The sequence below is a fragment of the Acomys minous genome, assembly GCF_964271855.1.
Source record: "Acomys minous genome assembly, chromosome: 2".
Taxonomy (NCBI): Eukaryota; Metazoa; Chordata; class Mammalia; order Rodentia; family Muridae; genus Acomys; species Acomys minous.
Genome location: NC_140484.1, coordinates 21743261 through 21760990, shown reverse-complemented (window position 1 = coordinate 21760990; position 17730 = coordinate 21743261). Strand labels below are relative to the sequence as shown.

General features: G+C 42.4%; 1 protein-coding gene across 4 annotated transcripts in view; it reads left to right on the top strand.

The window, feature by feature from the left end:
• PLCE1 (phospholipase C epsilon 1) overlaps window positions 1–17730 on the top strand; it is a 284075-nt gene that overhangs the window by 221765 nt on the left and 44580 nt on the right. For all 4 annotated transcript variants that reach the window (XM_084754874.1, XM_084754873.1, XM_084754875.1 and 1 more), the window contains 8 exons: window positions 143–265; window positions 354–490; window positions 2962–3200; window positions 4623–4684; window positions 4767–4932; window positions 11997–12104; window positions 13456–13572; window positions 14692–14850. In XM_084754874.1, the coding sequence (XP_084611000.1) occupies window positions 143–265; window positions 354–490; window positions 2962–3200; window positions 4623–4684; window positions 4767–4932; window positions 11997–12104; window positions 13456–13572; window positions 14692–14850 (1111 nt within the window). The remainder of the gene's footprint in view (window positions 1–142; window positions 266–353; window positions 491–2961; window positions 3201–4622; window positions 4685–4766; window positions 4933–11996; window positions 12105–13455; window positions 13573–14691; window positions 14851–17730) is intronic.

Below are 17730 nucleotides of genomic sequence, written 5' to 3'. Positions count from 1 at the left end.
CTCTGACATGATGTTGATTAAGGGAAATAAAGAGTCTAGGGTATAGCGCCATTCCCACTTTTGCTCATATTGTCATCAGAGACAGTTGAGACAGAGCGACTCGGGGTGTGCATTTGCCAGTGACGGCCATGTTTCTCTGCAGTGCCTGGAGCAGCAGCAGCTGGCATGGGCGCGTCAAAGGAGGAATGAAAGGCTTCCAGAACTTCATGGTGTCAGACAGTACCATGAGTTTCGTTGAATTTGTTGAGCTGTTCAAATCATTCAGGTAGGACCCAGTCTTTCCCCTTACTCTTTCTCAGGCCTACAGTTGGATGGCGGCTCTAAACGGGACGTGTTTTCCATTCCCCCCTCAGCGTAAGGAGCCGCAAGGACTTGAAGGACGTCTTTGACATCTACTCTGTGCCCTGCAACCGCTCTGCTGCGGAGTCAGCCCCTCTGTACACCAACCTGACAATCGAAGAAAACGCCAGCGACCTCCAGCCTGACCTAGGTTGGCTTAACATTTTACGATTTCCCTTTGAGAACTTCCGCTCCAAACACCAAAGTTGGAGATCCGGTCACACAAACTTTCAGCGTGTCACTCATGGTGTCCTGTAACCCCCCAGAGCTTGAAAAAACACTGAGAATTGTTTCTAAGATCTTTTGGTGTTGATAGGTAGGCGGGTGGTGTGGGAAGTCCATTGTCACGTGGTGGTTCTTCGGGCACTTAGTTAAACCTTGGGTGTTTAACTTTTCCCAGCCATTTCCAAGTGTCCACAAGGTATGGGACATGTCTTAATTAAGAAACACCAGCATCACGCTAATCGTAGTGGTCCACGCCTTTAATCCCAACACTCGGGAGGCAGAGGCAGGCACATCACCAAACAGAGGTGAGTTTGAGGCCAGCCCGGTCTACAATGCGAGTCCAGGACAGTCAAGGCCACACAGAGAAACCCTGTCTCGAGAAAGAAAGAAAGAAAGAAAGAAAGAAAGAAAGAAAGAAAGAAAGAAAGAAAGAAAGACCAGTATTTATCTACCTATAGGTTAAGTGCCCTGATTGTCTGTGCTTTGTCAAGGGGGGCGAGGCTCTTTGGTGACCTCAGCAGAGAGCTCCTGTCTGAACATCTAGAATATTTTTCCTTTTTAAACCAGAATGCTTCCTACTTAACTATTTTAGTCACCCATGACCTTTAAACCTACCATTTTTCTCCTAAATTCTTGATAGAACTATAAGTAAAAAAAAAAAAAAAACACACACACACACGCACAAACACAAACACTGTCCTTTTTTCATATACTTGCTTCATAATTATTTATAAGCCTATGGTGTCCTCATATGAATATTGACTAACATACAGATCTCAAAACATGCATACCTATAGACTAACCAAGTAATTTCATTTTTTAGATCATTATATTTACCTTATAGATCCATTGTAGGTTTCTGGGGAATGAGCAGAAATCATAGCATTCCCTAGCCCCGGCCCCCTGCACACCTGGTCAGGTCTGCCCACGCACACTTTGCTGCTTGTAATGCCCTGTCTTAGGGAAGTACGCTGTTACAGTCCATCGCTGTAAGAATGTATTGGCAGCTGGAGTCCATGGGTTTTCGTAGAGTTGTACATTCATTCCATGGGTTCTACAGACAGTGACACGTATGCACTGCTGTATTAGGCAGAGCAGCTTTGCTGTCCTGAAAAGTTTCTCTGTCCCATCTATTCACCTTTCCCTCCTTCCATGTGACCCCCTGGCTGCCACCAGTTTCGTTACTATCTCCCTAACTATGTCTTTTCCAGGATATATGATATCCTTGGGATCCTACAGCGTGCAGCCTTTCAGGATGACTTTTTTCACTAGGCAATAGGCATTTACATTGCCTCTATTTTTTTTTTTTTTGGCAACTCAGTGACTAATTTATTTTTAAATTGAATATTATTCCATTGTATAGATATGCTGCTACCAACATCTGTGAGCATACTTTGGTGTGGTGGTATGTTTTGTAGCCTTCTGGCTAAGTACCTGAGAGTGTTAGATTGTATGGTAAATCTCTGCTTTACTCTATAGGCAATCGCCGCCTTGTCTTCTCAAATAGCTGAAAGGGAAATCACCAGCCCTACCAAGTTGCTCTGAATGGGGAGCAATGGGAATACTTCTGGTTAAAATGAAAAATAGAAAAATTAAATTAAATTAAAAATAAATGTAGAATGGCACTGTGGTGACTTCTTGCTGAACTAAACATACTCTTAACATAGGATCCAGCAGTTATTATCTTTATTTGCCAAAATGAATTTTAAAACGGTATTGGTGCAAAATCTATACACAGATGTTCATAATTAGAGGCTTAAGATGCAGAAAAAAAAATTAAGACTATATTTCTTCTATCTCTACCAAAAGAAAAGCTTAGAAGCAGTTATTCTAAAAAATAAAATAAGCAAAAACAAAACAAAGCCAAAAATCAATCTGGGCTGGAGAGATGGCTCAGCATTTGCAGATATTTGCTGCCCTTCCATAGGACCTGAGTTCGGTATCCAGCACCCGCATCAGGTGGTTCACACCATCTGTAGCTCTAGACCTAGGGGGATCTGACACCCCTGGCCTCCAAGAACACCTGCACTCACAGGCACAGACCCAACCCAAGCCCCCACATACACATCACTTTTTTAAAGATGCAATCTGATTTTGGTCTAGATGTGTGGCACACACCTTTAATCCCCATCACTCATGACGCAGCAGCAGGTGAGTCTCTGTGAGTTTGAGGCCAGGCTGAGCATCTTTCCAGCCTCCAGGTTCATTTATTCATTCGTTGATTCATCTGTTTTCCCTCTACCATGGGAAGCCAGGGATACTCACTGAGTTTGGCACCTTATATGGGCAGATAAAGAGCTTTGCATGGGCACTGACTCCGTAACACCGTTATCTCTAGATGAACTCTGTCAAAGAGGCTCCCGGATAATCCATGGTCTGCGCGTGGCTGTGTTTCAGATTTGCTGACCCGAAATGTCTCGGACTTGGGGCTGTTCATTAAGAGTAAACAGCAGCTTTCTGATAACCAGAGGCAGATATCTGACGCTATTGCTGCTGCCAGCATCGTGACCAACGGCACTGGCATTGAGAGCACATCCCTGGGCATATTTGGGGTTGGTATACTCCAGCTCAATGACTTTCTGGTGAATTGCCAAGGAGAACACTGCACGTATGATGAAATCCTCAGCATCATCCAGGTATCACAGATGGCATGCCTCTGGCGGCTCTAACAGTTTGATGTTAAGCATTCTGCTCTATCTAAACTTCTCCCCCGAGCCTTTATATCAGAGGTAGAGATAGAGTTTCTTTTCATGCCAAGCCAGTAGGTTAATTATCATATACCTACCATAGGTTCTAAGGCATCTCTGAATCAGTGCCAATTGCTAGGACTCTGTTCTCAGTTCCTTCTCGCTGTTCTAACCCATATATAAAAGTCCACATTTTCAATCTGTTATCATGTATTTGTTAGTTCCTGCTCTGCAATCCCTGTTCCAAGAGCTGGGAATATAATATTGGATAAAGTTTCATTCTTCTGTGCAGCTCACATTCTGGTGTGTGAGGCAAACAATAAACAAATACATATAGTCTCAAGAGTGACTTATTTTTTAAAATTGAGTGGGGTAAGAAAACAGTATGATAGCGGGAGGCTGCGCTGGAGAGGGAGCCCTTGTGTTGAGCTCTGAGGAGTAAGTCATTTGAAATTCTGAGGGAAGAGAATTCTCATAGAAGCCTAAGCAGCTAGCTCAGGGGTAGGAACGAGCCTGGGGGTTTATGAGGAGCATCAGAAAGCTAAAGAGATCAGAGCCAGGCAGGATGGACTGGCACATCCGATGTCAGGCAGATGTCCAAGCACCAGACCACCTAGGACTTTTCGACCACAGGACGGACAGAGGTTGACTTCTGTCCATGTTAAATGGGGTGTTTTAGGGAACTTTAGGCAGGAGGGCACATGGTTTCTGCTTGAAGAGGTCACTGTGAGCCCATTTGGGAATGTACTGTGCTGGTGAGGGACAGAGCCTGGGAGACAGTGGAAACTATCTCAGTAGCCCAGGCAAGAGGGGGTAACTCTTTAGAGCGTGAAGGCCATAGAGAGCGAAACTCGACTGTGTCAGGGTCACATGCCGCAGAATTAGCTTAATCTCCTGATTGGGAGCCTGTGGAGTAGCTGGGTAGCCTTTGGGTTTAATGCCTAAAGATGCTAAAACTGAGGGTTCACGGTGACACCCGACTGGGTGTGTACTTGGAGGGGTCGCTGCAAGCGAATCATCTCATCCCACCTCCCACTGCTGGAAGGTAGGTGTCTTTACTACCCTCCTCACACCTCAGTGGATGGATGCGCTGTGTTTCCATATACATCAGCCTTATGCTTTTCTCTTGCTCCATTTTTTTTCTTTTAAATAAATAACGCTTGATATAATAAACTCACATATAATAAATATTTTCTTTTGGACTAAAAACCACACTTTGCCACTACACAGCTAAATTAGTTCAAATATTTAGTTTAGACATTTCCTAATGAAAACATAACAGCCTTTTTATTTAAAAAAAAAAAACGATGTGTCATTTCCCCCTTCTTAGTTTCCTTTGCCTAAAAACACTTTTTTTTAAATCCCTTGCAGAAATTTGAGCCTAGCATCAGCATGTGTCATCAGGGCCTAATGTCATTTGAAGGGTTTGCAAGGTAACTCTTTATATCACCTTTGCACGTCCCTTAAGAGTACCCAGTGCCCTTACGCGGCCTTAAGAAAATGTGTTTCATCTAGGTTTCTGATGGACAAAGATAATTTTGCCTCCAAAAATGACGAGTCACAGGAAAACAAGAAGGAACTGCAGCTGCCGCTCTCCTACTATTACATTGAATCCTCGCACAATACCTACCTCACAGGCCATCAGCTCAAGGGAGAGTCCTCGGTGGAGCTCTACAGCCAGGTACAGAGAATGCTGCTTGAATGTGGCATCCATATGTGTTCTTATCACGTGACCCCCCAATCACAAAAGCCTGCCCCCCAGATTCCTCTGAAGAGCTTCTAAACTGTGATGTGAAATATGAAGAGCCATCATGTGTGTGGGAAAGCAGGCTACACACACAATGGTTGTTTTCTTTGCTTATTTCTGCCTTTTTGTTTGTTTGCTTGTTTGTCTGTTTTCCCTTCAACCTATACTTGCCCTTCATTGTAAGCAAAGAAAAAAGGGGGGGGCGGTTTGTTTGAGACCCATAGCTTTTAGATCTTTCGTCGGCACTACTCCTACTAAAATTAAATTTTCCCATGGGAAAGCTATCAAATCATTTCACCAAATGCTAAGTAAATCAATATATCGTGGTGGGAAAGCATAGCAGACATGCAGCTTTCTTGCAGAGCTAATCCCAAAACATTGTTTGTTTTGTTTTGCTTTGCAGTTTGTTAGTCAATCCATCCATCCCTATGGCAACCAACTAAAGAAAAAGCTGCACAGGCTGGAGGCACTTTCCTCCTCCTGAAATTCATGGGAATGTTCTGGGAAACAGTGGGCTCTCTGGACTGGGAAAAGTGCATCCTTTGACCTGACCAGCCAGCTCTCAGGCATTTGCATGTCTCTCTCTGTTATGCTGACTAAAGCATCCTCTTCTGCCGCCTATTTTCTGAACTCCTACCAGAGATCAGGAAAGAGCCAGGTTAGGTGCAGAGAAAGTAAAGTGTGTGGCTTTGTGCTTGTGGGTGCAAGTCTGAAAACAAACTACGTTGTAACCACAGCAGGGAAATTCCTTTGTTCTCCGGATTGGCCCAGTGTCCATGGTAAATTATGACACAGTTCCCCCTTCACCGCCAGCAAAGTTTGCTCAGCACAGAATGTGTGTTTTAAACTCTGAGTTCTACGGAATCCTTATTATGAAGTGAAAATGTGTCCTCAGAGTAGGAGTTTTCAAAGTAGGACTCTGTCAATGGACCACCGTGGCTTATAGTAAGCCGAGTGAGCCACAACCAGGAGCTTCACCCCTGCACAGTTCCGCTGAGCTTCACCCCTGCACAGTTCCCCTGCTAAGGGAATGCTGTCCAGTCTTTTATGTGCTTCATGGCCGTTTATTTCCACAAGGAGCTCCAAAGTCAAAACGTGATCCAATGAGATGGCTCTGTTAGTTAAGGCCCTCGCCATCAAACCCGATGACTGACTTCGGTACCTTGAACCCACAGGTGGTAAATGAGCATCGCCTGCAAGTTGTCTTCTGAGCTACAATGCATGCGTTCATATGTGCATGCACACTAAACAAGCAAAGAAGCATATAAATGAATCTAAATTTTTGAAGTTTAAAATCCATTCTTCTATTAGAAATATATTTTATGTCTATAATTCCAAATTGCCCTACTATTTTATATGTATATACACATGCACATATTCATAGCTCTATATCTATGTGTTGTGTGTCCATTCCTCAAAGGAAAACAATCAAGGACCATTTTTGAGCTTTGATGTCCATTTCTATTCTACACCAAGTAGTGATGGCTACCTCTGCTTTTGAATAAGGCAACAAAGGTCCTCACACAGACTCTCACATGTGGTGAGGCCGTGTTCATGTCCCTTTGCTTCATTTCTCATCCTCTTATGCTCTTCCTTGGCGACTGCTGAGCAGAGGGAAAGAAAAAAAAGAAACAAAAACAAAAATGCCCTCTTCTCCTTCTCATCTGGAATGGCCAGCCCAGGCTTTCCTTTTTTATGTCAGGTTGTGTAGACTTTAGCAAAGACCTATAACATTTTCATGTTGAAAACTCTATTACCAGTTGCTGACCTTAGAGAGGAAGCAGTCTCATGATGCAGGCAACATACTGAATAGCTCTCTCCAGGTGGCGGCCATGTCCCGTAGGCACAGTGGCTGCCAACCAAAGCTGATGGGCTTGGGATTATAGGTCACAAACTATACCATGTAATAGGAAGACTCTACCTAGAATCTTGCATTAAAAAAATATTAAATAGCACATTCTACTATGTTTTGTTGAAGAAACTCTAGTGACCAGTAGTACATCCCAATAATGGATTATTGTCACGTGGAAATAATTACATGTATTCTCAAGTCACACTGTATTAGCTCAACCACAGATAATCAACTCCTTGCCTAGGGTCACCTTTTCATTATGTGATAATTTTAACAATCGTCTACAGATGAGGCCAGGGAAGATGAGATGGCTCCGACCAGATGTGACAAAGCTTCTTCAGTCCAGAGCAGTGTGTTGAGAGAGTACTGCTTCCAGCCTCAAATCTACGGTAGCCAATAGGTGCCATCTCATCCGCATCGCTGGCAGGTCTTGCAGCAGACTGCTGAGAGGCTGAGAGATAATGGGTCGAAGCTTGGGAGGGGGGCAGTGTGTGAGTGATCATTTCTCTGCCTAGGCAAGAGGGGAACTCACAGACCATTTACTCTACATTTGCTACATTTTCATTGCAAAGATGTTTCCTCCTTGCAGAATTTGGATCTTAGTAGAGGGGTTATACCCTGATTGGATACTGATTTATATAAATATGTAGTCAATTCATTAAGGGATCAAGGCTTTACTTCAGCATCTTCACCTCTCCTGACATTTTCTTAGACAGAGTACTCTAGCCTTTTTTTCTGTGATTATGCTAATTTCATTTTTTTACATTTTTCTTTTATTGAAATAGATTCTTTTTTTCTCATACACTATATCCTGATTAGCTTCTCCTCCCTCTGCTTCCCCCGGATACCCCCCTCCAGATCTACTCCCTGTCTGTCTCTCATTAGAAAACAGCAGGCTTCTAAGAGACAACAATAAAACACGACAAAGCAAAATCTAATAAGATGAGGTAAAACCTATCATATCAAGGTTGGACACAGCAACCTACCAGGAGGAAAAGAGTCCCAAGAGAAGCCACAAGAGTCAGAGATCCACTTGTTTTCACAGCCAGGAGTCACATAGAAATAATAAGCTAATAGCTATAACATACACACAGAGGACCTGGTACAGACCCATATAGGCCATGTGCTTGCTGCCTCAGTCCCTGGGAGCTCATACGCACCTTGCTTATTTGATTTAGAGGGTCATGTTCACCTGGTGTCCTGCACCCTCCCTGCAATCTTCCTGCCTCCTCTTCTGTAGGACTCCTTGAGCTCAGAAGGGAAGGGTTTGATAAAGACCTCCAGCTTACACTTTCACTCTACATAATGTCTGACTGTGGGTCTCTGCATCTCTTCCCATCTGCTGTCAGAGGAAGCCTCTCTGATAATGACTGGAGAAGGCACTGATCCATGAGTACAACAGAAAATCATTAGGAATCATTTTATTGAATTTTTTTTTCCTTCAGAACAGTAGTGTTTGGTTTTGCGCTAGGTCTCTGGGCTATCTGGTCTCTGGTTTTTGGTTACCCAAGCAGTACTGAGTGTAGGTTCCTTCTTGTGGAGTGGGCCTTAGGTCAAATCAAACACTGGTTGACTACTCCCGCAAGTTCTGTGCCATTACCCTATACAGGCAGGACAGATTGTAGGACAGAGGTTCTGTGGCTGGGTTAGTATCCATGTTTCTCTTTCAGTAACCTATAGAGTACCTTCCCACACCAAAGAGGCTAGAACATGGCAGGGAGGGCTCCATGTAGGCACCATTTCGTCTTCTCTATGTTCAATGTGTGAGTGTCGTCCTCCTCGATGGACCCCCCCCCCCCACCATCAGTTTGCAGAGAGCATCCTTTTATCTTAGCAACAGCCTGGGTTGTTTAGGGCTTTGCATAGGACCCCCTTCACCAAGAAGTCAATTGACTGCAACCTAGTCCTGCAACTGGAAGCCTTGCCTGGCTACAGAGATGGCCAGTTGAGGCTCCGTATCCCCTATTCCTAGGAGTCCTCATTAGGCTCAACCTCACACATTCCATGACGTTCCCATAGCAACCCCCCAAGTGCTCCAAATTTTCTCCATCACTCCTCAAATTCTACCACCCAATTCCATTTCACCCTCAACTTGATCTCCCACCCACCACCAGTCCATCTGCAACATATCTTGGGTATACCCAAGTTTCTGTCTATTATTAATAAAGACACAATGGATATAATTGAGCAATTGTCCTCGTGGTAGGATGAAGCATTCTTTGGATACATGGGTCTTGAAGTAGATTGATTCCCAACTTCCTGATTTCCACAGTGGCTGTACAAGTTCTCACTCCCACCACAATGGAAGAGTACTCTACTGGCCCCACATCTTCACCAGCATGAGCTGTTACTTAAATGAGTTTTTTTTTTGTCTTAGCCATTCTGATGGGTGTAAGATGGAATCTCAAAGTAGTTTTGATTTGTATATCTCTGATGTCTATGGATATCCAACATTCCTCTAAGTACTGCTCAGCCATTTGATATTCTGCTATTGAAAATTCTCTATTTACATCTATATCCCATATTTTAATCGTATTATTTGGGTTTTTTTGATGTCTAGTTTCTTGAATTTTTAAAAATATTTTGGACATTAGTCCTCTATCAGATATGGAGTTGGTAAAAATATTTTCCCGCTCTGTAGGCTGCTGCTGGTTTGTCTGAATGATGGTGTCCTTTGGCTTACAAAAACTTTTCTGTTTTATGAGGTCCCACTTATTAACTGTTGATCTTAGTGCTTGCACTATTGGTACTGTGTTCAGGAAGTTGTCTCCTCTGCCGATCCATTCAAAGCTATCCCCCCACTTTCTCTTATATCAGGTTCAATGTATCTTGTTTTCTGTTGAGGTCTTTGCTCCACTTGGGCTTGAGTTTTGTGCAGGGCGATAAATGTGGAGCGTTCTTCTACGTGCAGCCATCCAGTTTGACTAGCACCATTTGTTGAAGGTGCTGTCTTTTTTCCCAGTGTGTATTTCTGTCTTCTTTATAAAAAAAAAAATCAGGTGTCCAAAAGTAGATATATTTATGTCTTCATCTTCAAGTCAATTAAATTAACCAACATGTCTAGTTTTTTGCAGTGTTATGTGGGGTTTTTTTTATTACTATAGTTCTGTAGCACAAGTTCAGGCTTTGTTTGTTTGTTTCCATATGAAATTGAGAACTGTCCTTTCAAGATCTGTAAAGAATTGTGTTGGAATTTTGATGGGGCTTGTGCTGAATCTGTGGATTGTAGGATGGCCATTTATACTATGTTAATTCTATCAATCTATGCACATGGGATATCTACCCATCTTCTGATATCATCTTCAATTTCTTTCTCCATAGACTTGAGGTTTTTAATCATACAAGTCTTTCACTTGATTATTAGAGTTACTTCAAGATATTTCATATTATTTGAGCATACTGTAAAAAGTGTTGTTTCCATTATTTCTTTTTCAGTCCACTTGTCATTTGTATATAAGAGGGCTACTGGTTTGTTTTTTAGTTAATCTTGTATCCAGCCACTTTGTTGAAAGTGTTTATCAGCTGTAGGAGTTCCCTGTAGAAAGTTTAGAGTCACTTATGTGTACTATCCTATTATCTGAAAATAATGATACTTTTTTTGCTTCTTCCTTTCCAATTTGTATCCCTTGGTCTTCCTGAGTTGTCTTATTGCTCTAGGTAAAACTTCAAGTAATGTATTGAACAGATATGGAGAGAGTGGACAACCTTCTCTTGTTCCTGATTTTAGTGAATTACTTTGAATTTCTCTCCTTTTATTTTGATGTCAGCTATAGGTTTGCTATAAATTACCTTTATTATATTTAGATAAATGTGTGCCTTATATCCCTAATCTCTCCAGAACTTTTATTATAAAGGGATATTGGTATTTGTCAAAGGCCTTTTCTGCATCTAATGAAATGATCATGGTTTTTTCCTTTCAGTTTGTATTTATGGTGAATTATATTAACATATGTTCATATATTGCATCCCTGCATCTCTGGGATGAAGCCTACTAGATCATGGTGGATAATCTTTTTGATGTGTTCTTGGATTCGGTTTGCAACTTTTTTATTGAGTATTTTTGCATCTATGTTTATAAGGGAAATTGGCCTGTAATTCTTTTATTTGTTGAGTCTTTATGCAGTTTAGGTATTAGTGTAACTGTGACCTCATAAAATCTATTTTATTCTTTTTCTATTTTGTGGAATAATTTTAGGAGTATTGGCATTAGCTCTTCTTGGTAGAATTCTGCTCTAAAACTGTATGGGCCTAGGCTTGCTTCCACTCTGGGCTCTCATATTTTTTTCAGCTGGCAAAGACCACTCCTCCACACCAGACAGTTTCCTGTTGACAAACATCAGGTGCCTTCTCATGAGGGTGTTATCAGCTGTGGGCGAACTGGAGCAGCCCCCATATCCTCCCTCACCTGAGATTAAAACAAAAACATGTTTACATAACATGACTGAGTTTTTAAAGAAACCAAAACTTCCATAACAGTATAGTCTTTGTGTTTGGGGTAAATGTTCTATAAATATATGTTAGATCCTTTTGGTTTGTAACAAGTGTTATATTTCTCCATTTAGTTTTGTCCGTTGGAAGAAAAGATCTACAGGCATCCTACCTGGTTTTCTGGCAGGCATGGCCTGTGATTTAGCAGAGGGTGTCTGCTAGAGTTAGGATGGTCATAGGATACAGACAACAGTTGGGGGGAGGGTAGTTAGGAGCGGATTGTTTGTGATATCCATAGATGGTGGGCAGCCAGGAGGGTGGACTGCAGCTGGTATTCTGTTGCAGAGATAGGGAGTAATGAAACTGGGGGATCGGGTCTGGGAGAACACAGAGAAAGTAACCTCTAATATTAAGATGTTCCATGTCAAAGAATGATAGTTTTAAAAGAAAAAAGAGAGAGATGACATGTTTTTTACACCCACTTTACCTTCCCAAATCTTCATTTCCAGTAAACACTCTTCTTACTTTGATTTGTTCTCTCCGTCCCTGAGCCCATATTAATTCTGACCTTTGGCCAAAATGCCAAATATCTGTATTTTATTTCATTCCCATCTCCTTTATCCATAAAATGCAAATGATGTGACGTGTGTGCTTGGTTCAGTTTGAGGCTCTACCTCCCGGTGCTCACCTGGGATGGATTCATTCGTTGGTCACACAGGTCCTCCTGCAAGGATGCAGAAGCATAGAGCTGGACTGCTGGGATGGAGATGATGGCATGCCCATCATCTATCATGGACATACACTGACGACCAAGATCCCCTTCAAGGTAATGTTTCTCTCATCAAACCTCAAGGCGTTATCTTTAATTAAGGTACCTGCTTTACCAAATTGTATCTTAAGTCAGAGGCTCTTGGGCTAGATCTGGAAGACTTCCAGAGTATCCGAACAGGTTCACTTTCATAGCGTTTGGTCTAGGCCTCTTAGTAGACCCTATTCAACTAAAATTTTAACAACTGCTACCTCATGTTGGAGCATAATGATATCGGTGCTATTTATTGTCACATGATATAATGATAAAGGCAAGGACCTTTTCTTCCTAGAGAAATTAAAAGAGCATTAGTCCTGCTGTCTTGACTGAGAAAGGGACATCTCATGTGTCAGGGGATAATTAAGTAATTACCACTATAAAGTAATGAGAATCATTTCCACCTGGGAGGATTGACTTCCCAGAAGACTGACATTATTGGATAACTTTATATTCTACATAGTTTATTAGTTTAGCTGTGCAGTTACTCCTCACTCAGAGGGGCGTCAGCTATGTAGCATCATTTTTCTATGAGCTATGGCCAGGCTGAGAAAGAAGATGATTATTGTATAGGATAGTAGCTAAACTGCGGTTTTTCTTCAACTCATTTTTTATTTATTGTTCATAAAATTCTTTCACTGAATATTAGTGAATAACTATATTTACAGACACATGTTAAAAGATAAAGTGTGCACCTTTTTTCCCCTCCAAATACGGGATTAATTGTTCCAACATGCCTTGGGCTTCATTATATTGCATGTTATAACAAAAACAACATCTTTTACTTATGGTATTCTTTCTTAGTATATACTGATTTTTTTTTCTGGTTTAGCATAGTGATAGCTGTTCCTTGTAGTATGGGAATAGGACTCAATATGGATAGTTTGATGTCTAATGTCTTTCTTAGACTACAAATACATTTGGCCCTCCTTAGCCATGGGCTCTATGTCCACAGACTCAACCATACAGCTAAAGGTTCAAAAGTGGAGTGACACTGTATCTATAGTGAATTTGAGTAGAGATATTTTTCTTGTCGTTGTTTTGAAACAATGTGTTTGCATTGCACCGGGGATTCTAAGTATCTAGAAATTATTTGAAGTACATGGGAAGATAGATATATGAAGATTATATGTAAATTTTATGCCATTTTATGTGAGGTCCGAGCATCATATAGATTGCATTATCTGCAGAGGCCCTGGAGTCAATCTCCCACATATCTTGAGATATGCTTGTACTTTTGAGAAGATAAAAACCTACTTTTGTCCAGAAACTGCTGCATGCAACAATTAAGACACCTGCTGTGGCTGAGTGCCAGCCTTCTGACTACACCAGACAGACACCTGACTCTAATGAGCTGTTTTGGGTCTCACAGGAAGTGGTGGAAGCCATTGATCGCAGTGCCTTCATCACCTCCGACCTGCCGATCATCATATCCATTGAGAACCACTGTTCATTGCCTCAACAACGAAAAATGGCAGAAATTTTCAAGGTGAGCTTCATCTAAGACACTATTACTTTTCAGTTGTTATGAGTATGGGGCAGATGTGGACCACCACACAGTGGACTTTAGCCATGAAATGTGTACTGTTAGGGTTCTACCGACCTGAAAAATGACGCTGCTCAGATAGCTTGGGCTTCTTCTGAGATGGTCCCTCTTTTCATCTGTAAGGATATAGGTATTGTTTTTGGTCTCCTGGCCCTTTGCAGGAAACCTTGGGAGATGAGACCAGCTCTCCAACACTCCTGATACTGCCAGGTAGAATACCAAGTATCATCTGGCAGTTGTGCATTGAAAAGCTGAAGCTGTCTGAGGGATCCAAGTCAGCAAGTTAGACTGTACAGAACATTTCCATGTTAGTAGGAAGCTTCCTTATTCAAGGGAAATGCAATGCAGACAGATTAAGGAGCAGATATTCCACAAGACTCTCCCCTTCTCCAGTAAGGGGAGCAATTATAGAAGTGTAATTCTTATCAAGAAGGGAGCACTAATATAAAAAGTCCTCCAATATGAATACCAACGAAACTTGGCTTTTCATATTGCCATAGCCTATACTTTTTGTTGTTGTTTGTTTAAAAATAACTAGAAGTAAAAATGGCCATAGTTTTATCTTAAATTACCAACCTGTGTCTTCCCTCCACCCATGGCCTCCTTAAGAGAGACGTTCTGCTTTGGAGAGCAGTGCTCATAAGTCCATGGTATCTAGTCTTCATCCATGGCTGCAGCCAATGCTCCCTGTTGCTTCGCATCTCTTCTGTCTGTCCCACGGTTCCTAAGCTTCTGCCTCCGTAGCTGTTTCCCAAAACCACAGCTGCTCACCAAATCTCTGCTTCCTTTCCTCTAATACGTTAGAGAGAACATTTCCCTAAGTCATCGCAGCTGGTTCCCTCCACACACTGACCTAGGTCTTCCCTCTTGCCCTGAGCACATCCCTTCCTTCCAGCGGGAAACTGCCAAGAGGATAAACAATCTCTTCTTTAGTTCCTTTTCCTGGGATTTCTAAAACAATTCCACGAGGCTGAGCTATCCAGTAGATTTAGGAGATACAAATGTGTTTGTCCAGCAGAGGTGGAAGGCGTTGACGCTGTGTGTTCCGTTATGCTTTTGTAGAGTGTGTTTGGAGAAAAGCTGGTGGCTAAGTTCTTATTCGAGACTGATTTCTCAGATGACCCAATGCTTCCATCACCTGACCAGCTTAGGAGGAAAGTGCTTCTTAAAAACAAGAAGCTCAAGGCCCATCAGACGCCAGTCGACATCCTAAAACAGAAGGTACGCCTCTCCGGTTGAGCAGGTTAGGAAGGTGCCATGAGCTTGGGAGTAAGAAACGAATGACATTTGGACTTTTCAGGTGGCTTGCTGCATAGCCGGGTTTTGAAGATTGAGATCCTTTAGCTGATACATTTGGTTTGGGGATTTCTAATTCAGAGATCAATGGATTCTTTCCTCCCACTAACTTTGTTTCACTTGTGAACTGTGCCCATGTGGAATGCCCCCTCCCCCCCCCCCCCCGCCATTGCTTAATTTCTGTGCCTCTTAACTCTGGAGCCAGATTTCATGGTTGCCAGTCCCCATAATAGTTGTTCAGGGCCTGGACTCAGGGCCTGGGATCCAGTAGCAACAACAGCCCTGAGAGCCCAGGCCCTAGCATGTGTCATGGCAGCATCTCACAAGGTGCTTCCACTCTCCCATCATGCAAGAGTTCTGCGCTTAGTTGCCAGCCTGTACAGATGATGGGTGCAGGATCCTCCAGGAAGTATCTTCAAACTATTTTTGCTTAAGTATCAAGGCTTTTGAAAACCTACATATCTCTTATCATTTCATCTCAGCTTTTAAGATGGTGCCTAAAAATAAATTTTTTTTTTAAAGATAATAACCTAGTCTGGTCTAGAACTCCAATCCTCCTACCTCAGTGTCCCAAGTGCTAAGATCAAAGGTGCGAGCCAACATATCCAGTCTCTCGAGCATTTTATATTGGCGGAACTTTTTTTGAGACAAGTCTTTCTGGATACCCCCTGGCTGATCTTGAATTCACAGCAACCCTCCTGCCTTAGCCTTTTCAGTACTGAAACTGTAGATCTATGCTCCCAAGCCTAGCTCTACATTCCTAAGAACATTAAAAACTATCATCACAAGTTGAAACATTTACAGGATATAATTCCTGTAATATCAGCATACCTAAAATATTATATGCAAAATAGGCATCTTTGCTGAACCAATCAGCCTTACTTCTAGACTTAATTTCTATCTGAAAAGTCTGAATTTCCAAAATTCAGATGAGCACTGTAGGCTCACACCCATGATGACCATCTTGAGGTTGAATTTTTATTTCAAGATAGACAGAAGTCAGGAAAGAGTCAGGGAAAAGAGGAGGAAGTGACGTGTGTCCTTGTAGATATTTACTAAGTAGATACAATGGTGTTGCCTTGTATCCTGTACTTCCTTGGGACCTTTTCTCAGATGGTGCTCACTAACTGTCCCTTTCACTTGACCTCAAGCATCAAACAAAGATGGTTAGTGGGTGAGCATTACACCTTTCTTTACAAGACAGAAATGAAAACTGGTGAAAGTGTAAAGAAGAAGGAAGTCAACTGTCCCATTGTTTTCAGCAAGCTTATTGTTTAAATGATACATACACAGAGATGCTAAAGATCCAGAACAGGAGTGATCATATGCAGGGGGAGGAGGTTCCCCTCGGTCACAGTCATAGGGGAGGGGAATAGGGTGAAAGTGGGAGGGAGGGAGGAATGGGAGGATAGAAGGGATGGGATAACAATTGAAATGTAATATGAATAAATAAATAAATAAATAAATAAATAAATAAATAAATAAATAAGAGAAAAAAGAAATAAATAAAAGAAAAAAATGCCCAAGAGGACGATTGCAAGATGGCTCAGCAGTTCCAAGCACTGGCTGCTCTTCCAGAAAACTCAGGTTCCAGTCCCAGCACCCACGTGGTAGCTCACAACCAGCTGTAACTCCAGTCCTAGGGGCTCTGACACCCTCTTCTGGCCTCTGAGGGCACTGCACACACATAGTATACAGACAATTAGGTAGGCAAAACATCTACACACAAACAATTGTTTTTAATTAAATTAAGAAGACGCCCTGTTCAGATGTAGCCAATGGACACCTAATTCTCCACGTGGGGGGGGGGAGGGGGAGCAGAGCGGGAACTGTCTCTAACATGAACTCTGGTGCCTGCAATTTGATCACCTCCCCTTGGCAGGGCAGCCTAGCCAGCACACAGAAGAAGGGGATGCAGGCTATCCTGATGAGACCTGATAGGCTGTGGTCAGATGGTAGGGGAGAAAGTCGCCTTCGGTCAGAGGTCTAAAGGAGGGGAAGAGGGCGGAAGAGGGAGGGTGTGTGGGGATGGGAAGATAAGAGTGAGGGGATAACAATCGGGATGTAATGTGATTAAATTATTTTTAATTTTTTTTTTAAATTTTAAAAAGAAGGGACTAACCTACAGGTCCCTAGAAGTCTCTGTACTCAGAAATACACATTCCACAAGGGAAGATCACACGCAACCCCAGTCCAAAAGTTGCGCAATCAATCGCATTCAGAAGCCAGGCAGGAAAGACTACTGTCAGGGGCCAGCTGGAACAATGACAGTGGAAGTGCGGAGGACAGAGTGTGCATGTCTCCACAACTTGAGCAGGTCTAATTAGATCATTCTAAAAGAATTGAAATAGTATCTCTTTTGAGCACCCATGGTGTGTCCCTGTGATCCTAGCGACTAAGGAAGCTGGTCCGGGCTGGGGACTTCAGCCCAAGAACTGGAGATTAACCTGGGAAACACAGTTGGGACCTCTGTCTCCTGTAAGAAGAAAAATGGTGCACCAGCCCAGCGGTCCTCCACCTGTGGATCGTGACCCCCCCCCTCCCTTGGCAAACCTCTATTTCCAAAAATATTTACACTATGATTCATAACAGCACCAAAATTACAGTTGTGAAGTAGCAACAGATAGTTTTATGGTTGGTGGTTGCCACAATATGAGGAACTGTACTAAAGAGTTGGTTAGGAAGGTTGAAACCTACTGAACTAGCCAAACAAGCCTGTTTTGGAGATGAAACTCAATGTCCAAAAAAAAGCACTATGGTCCTGCCCTCACTCAACGGCTTCTCCAGCAAGCTGACATTGCTTCA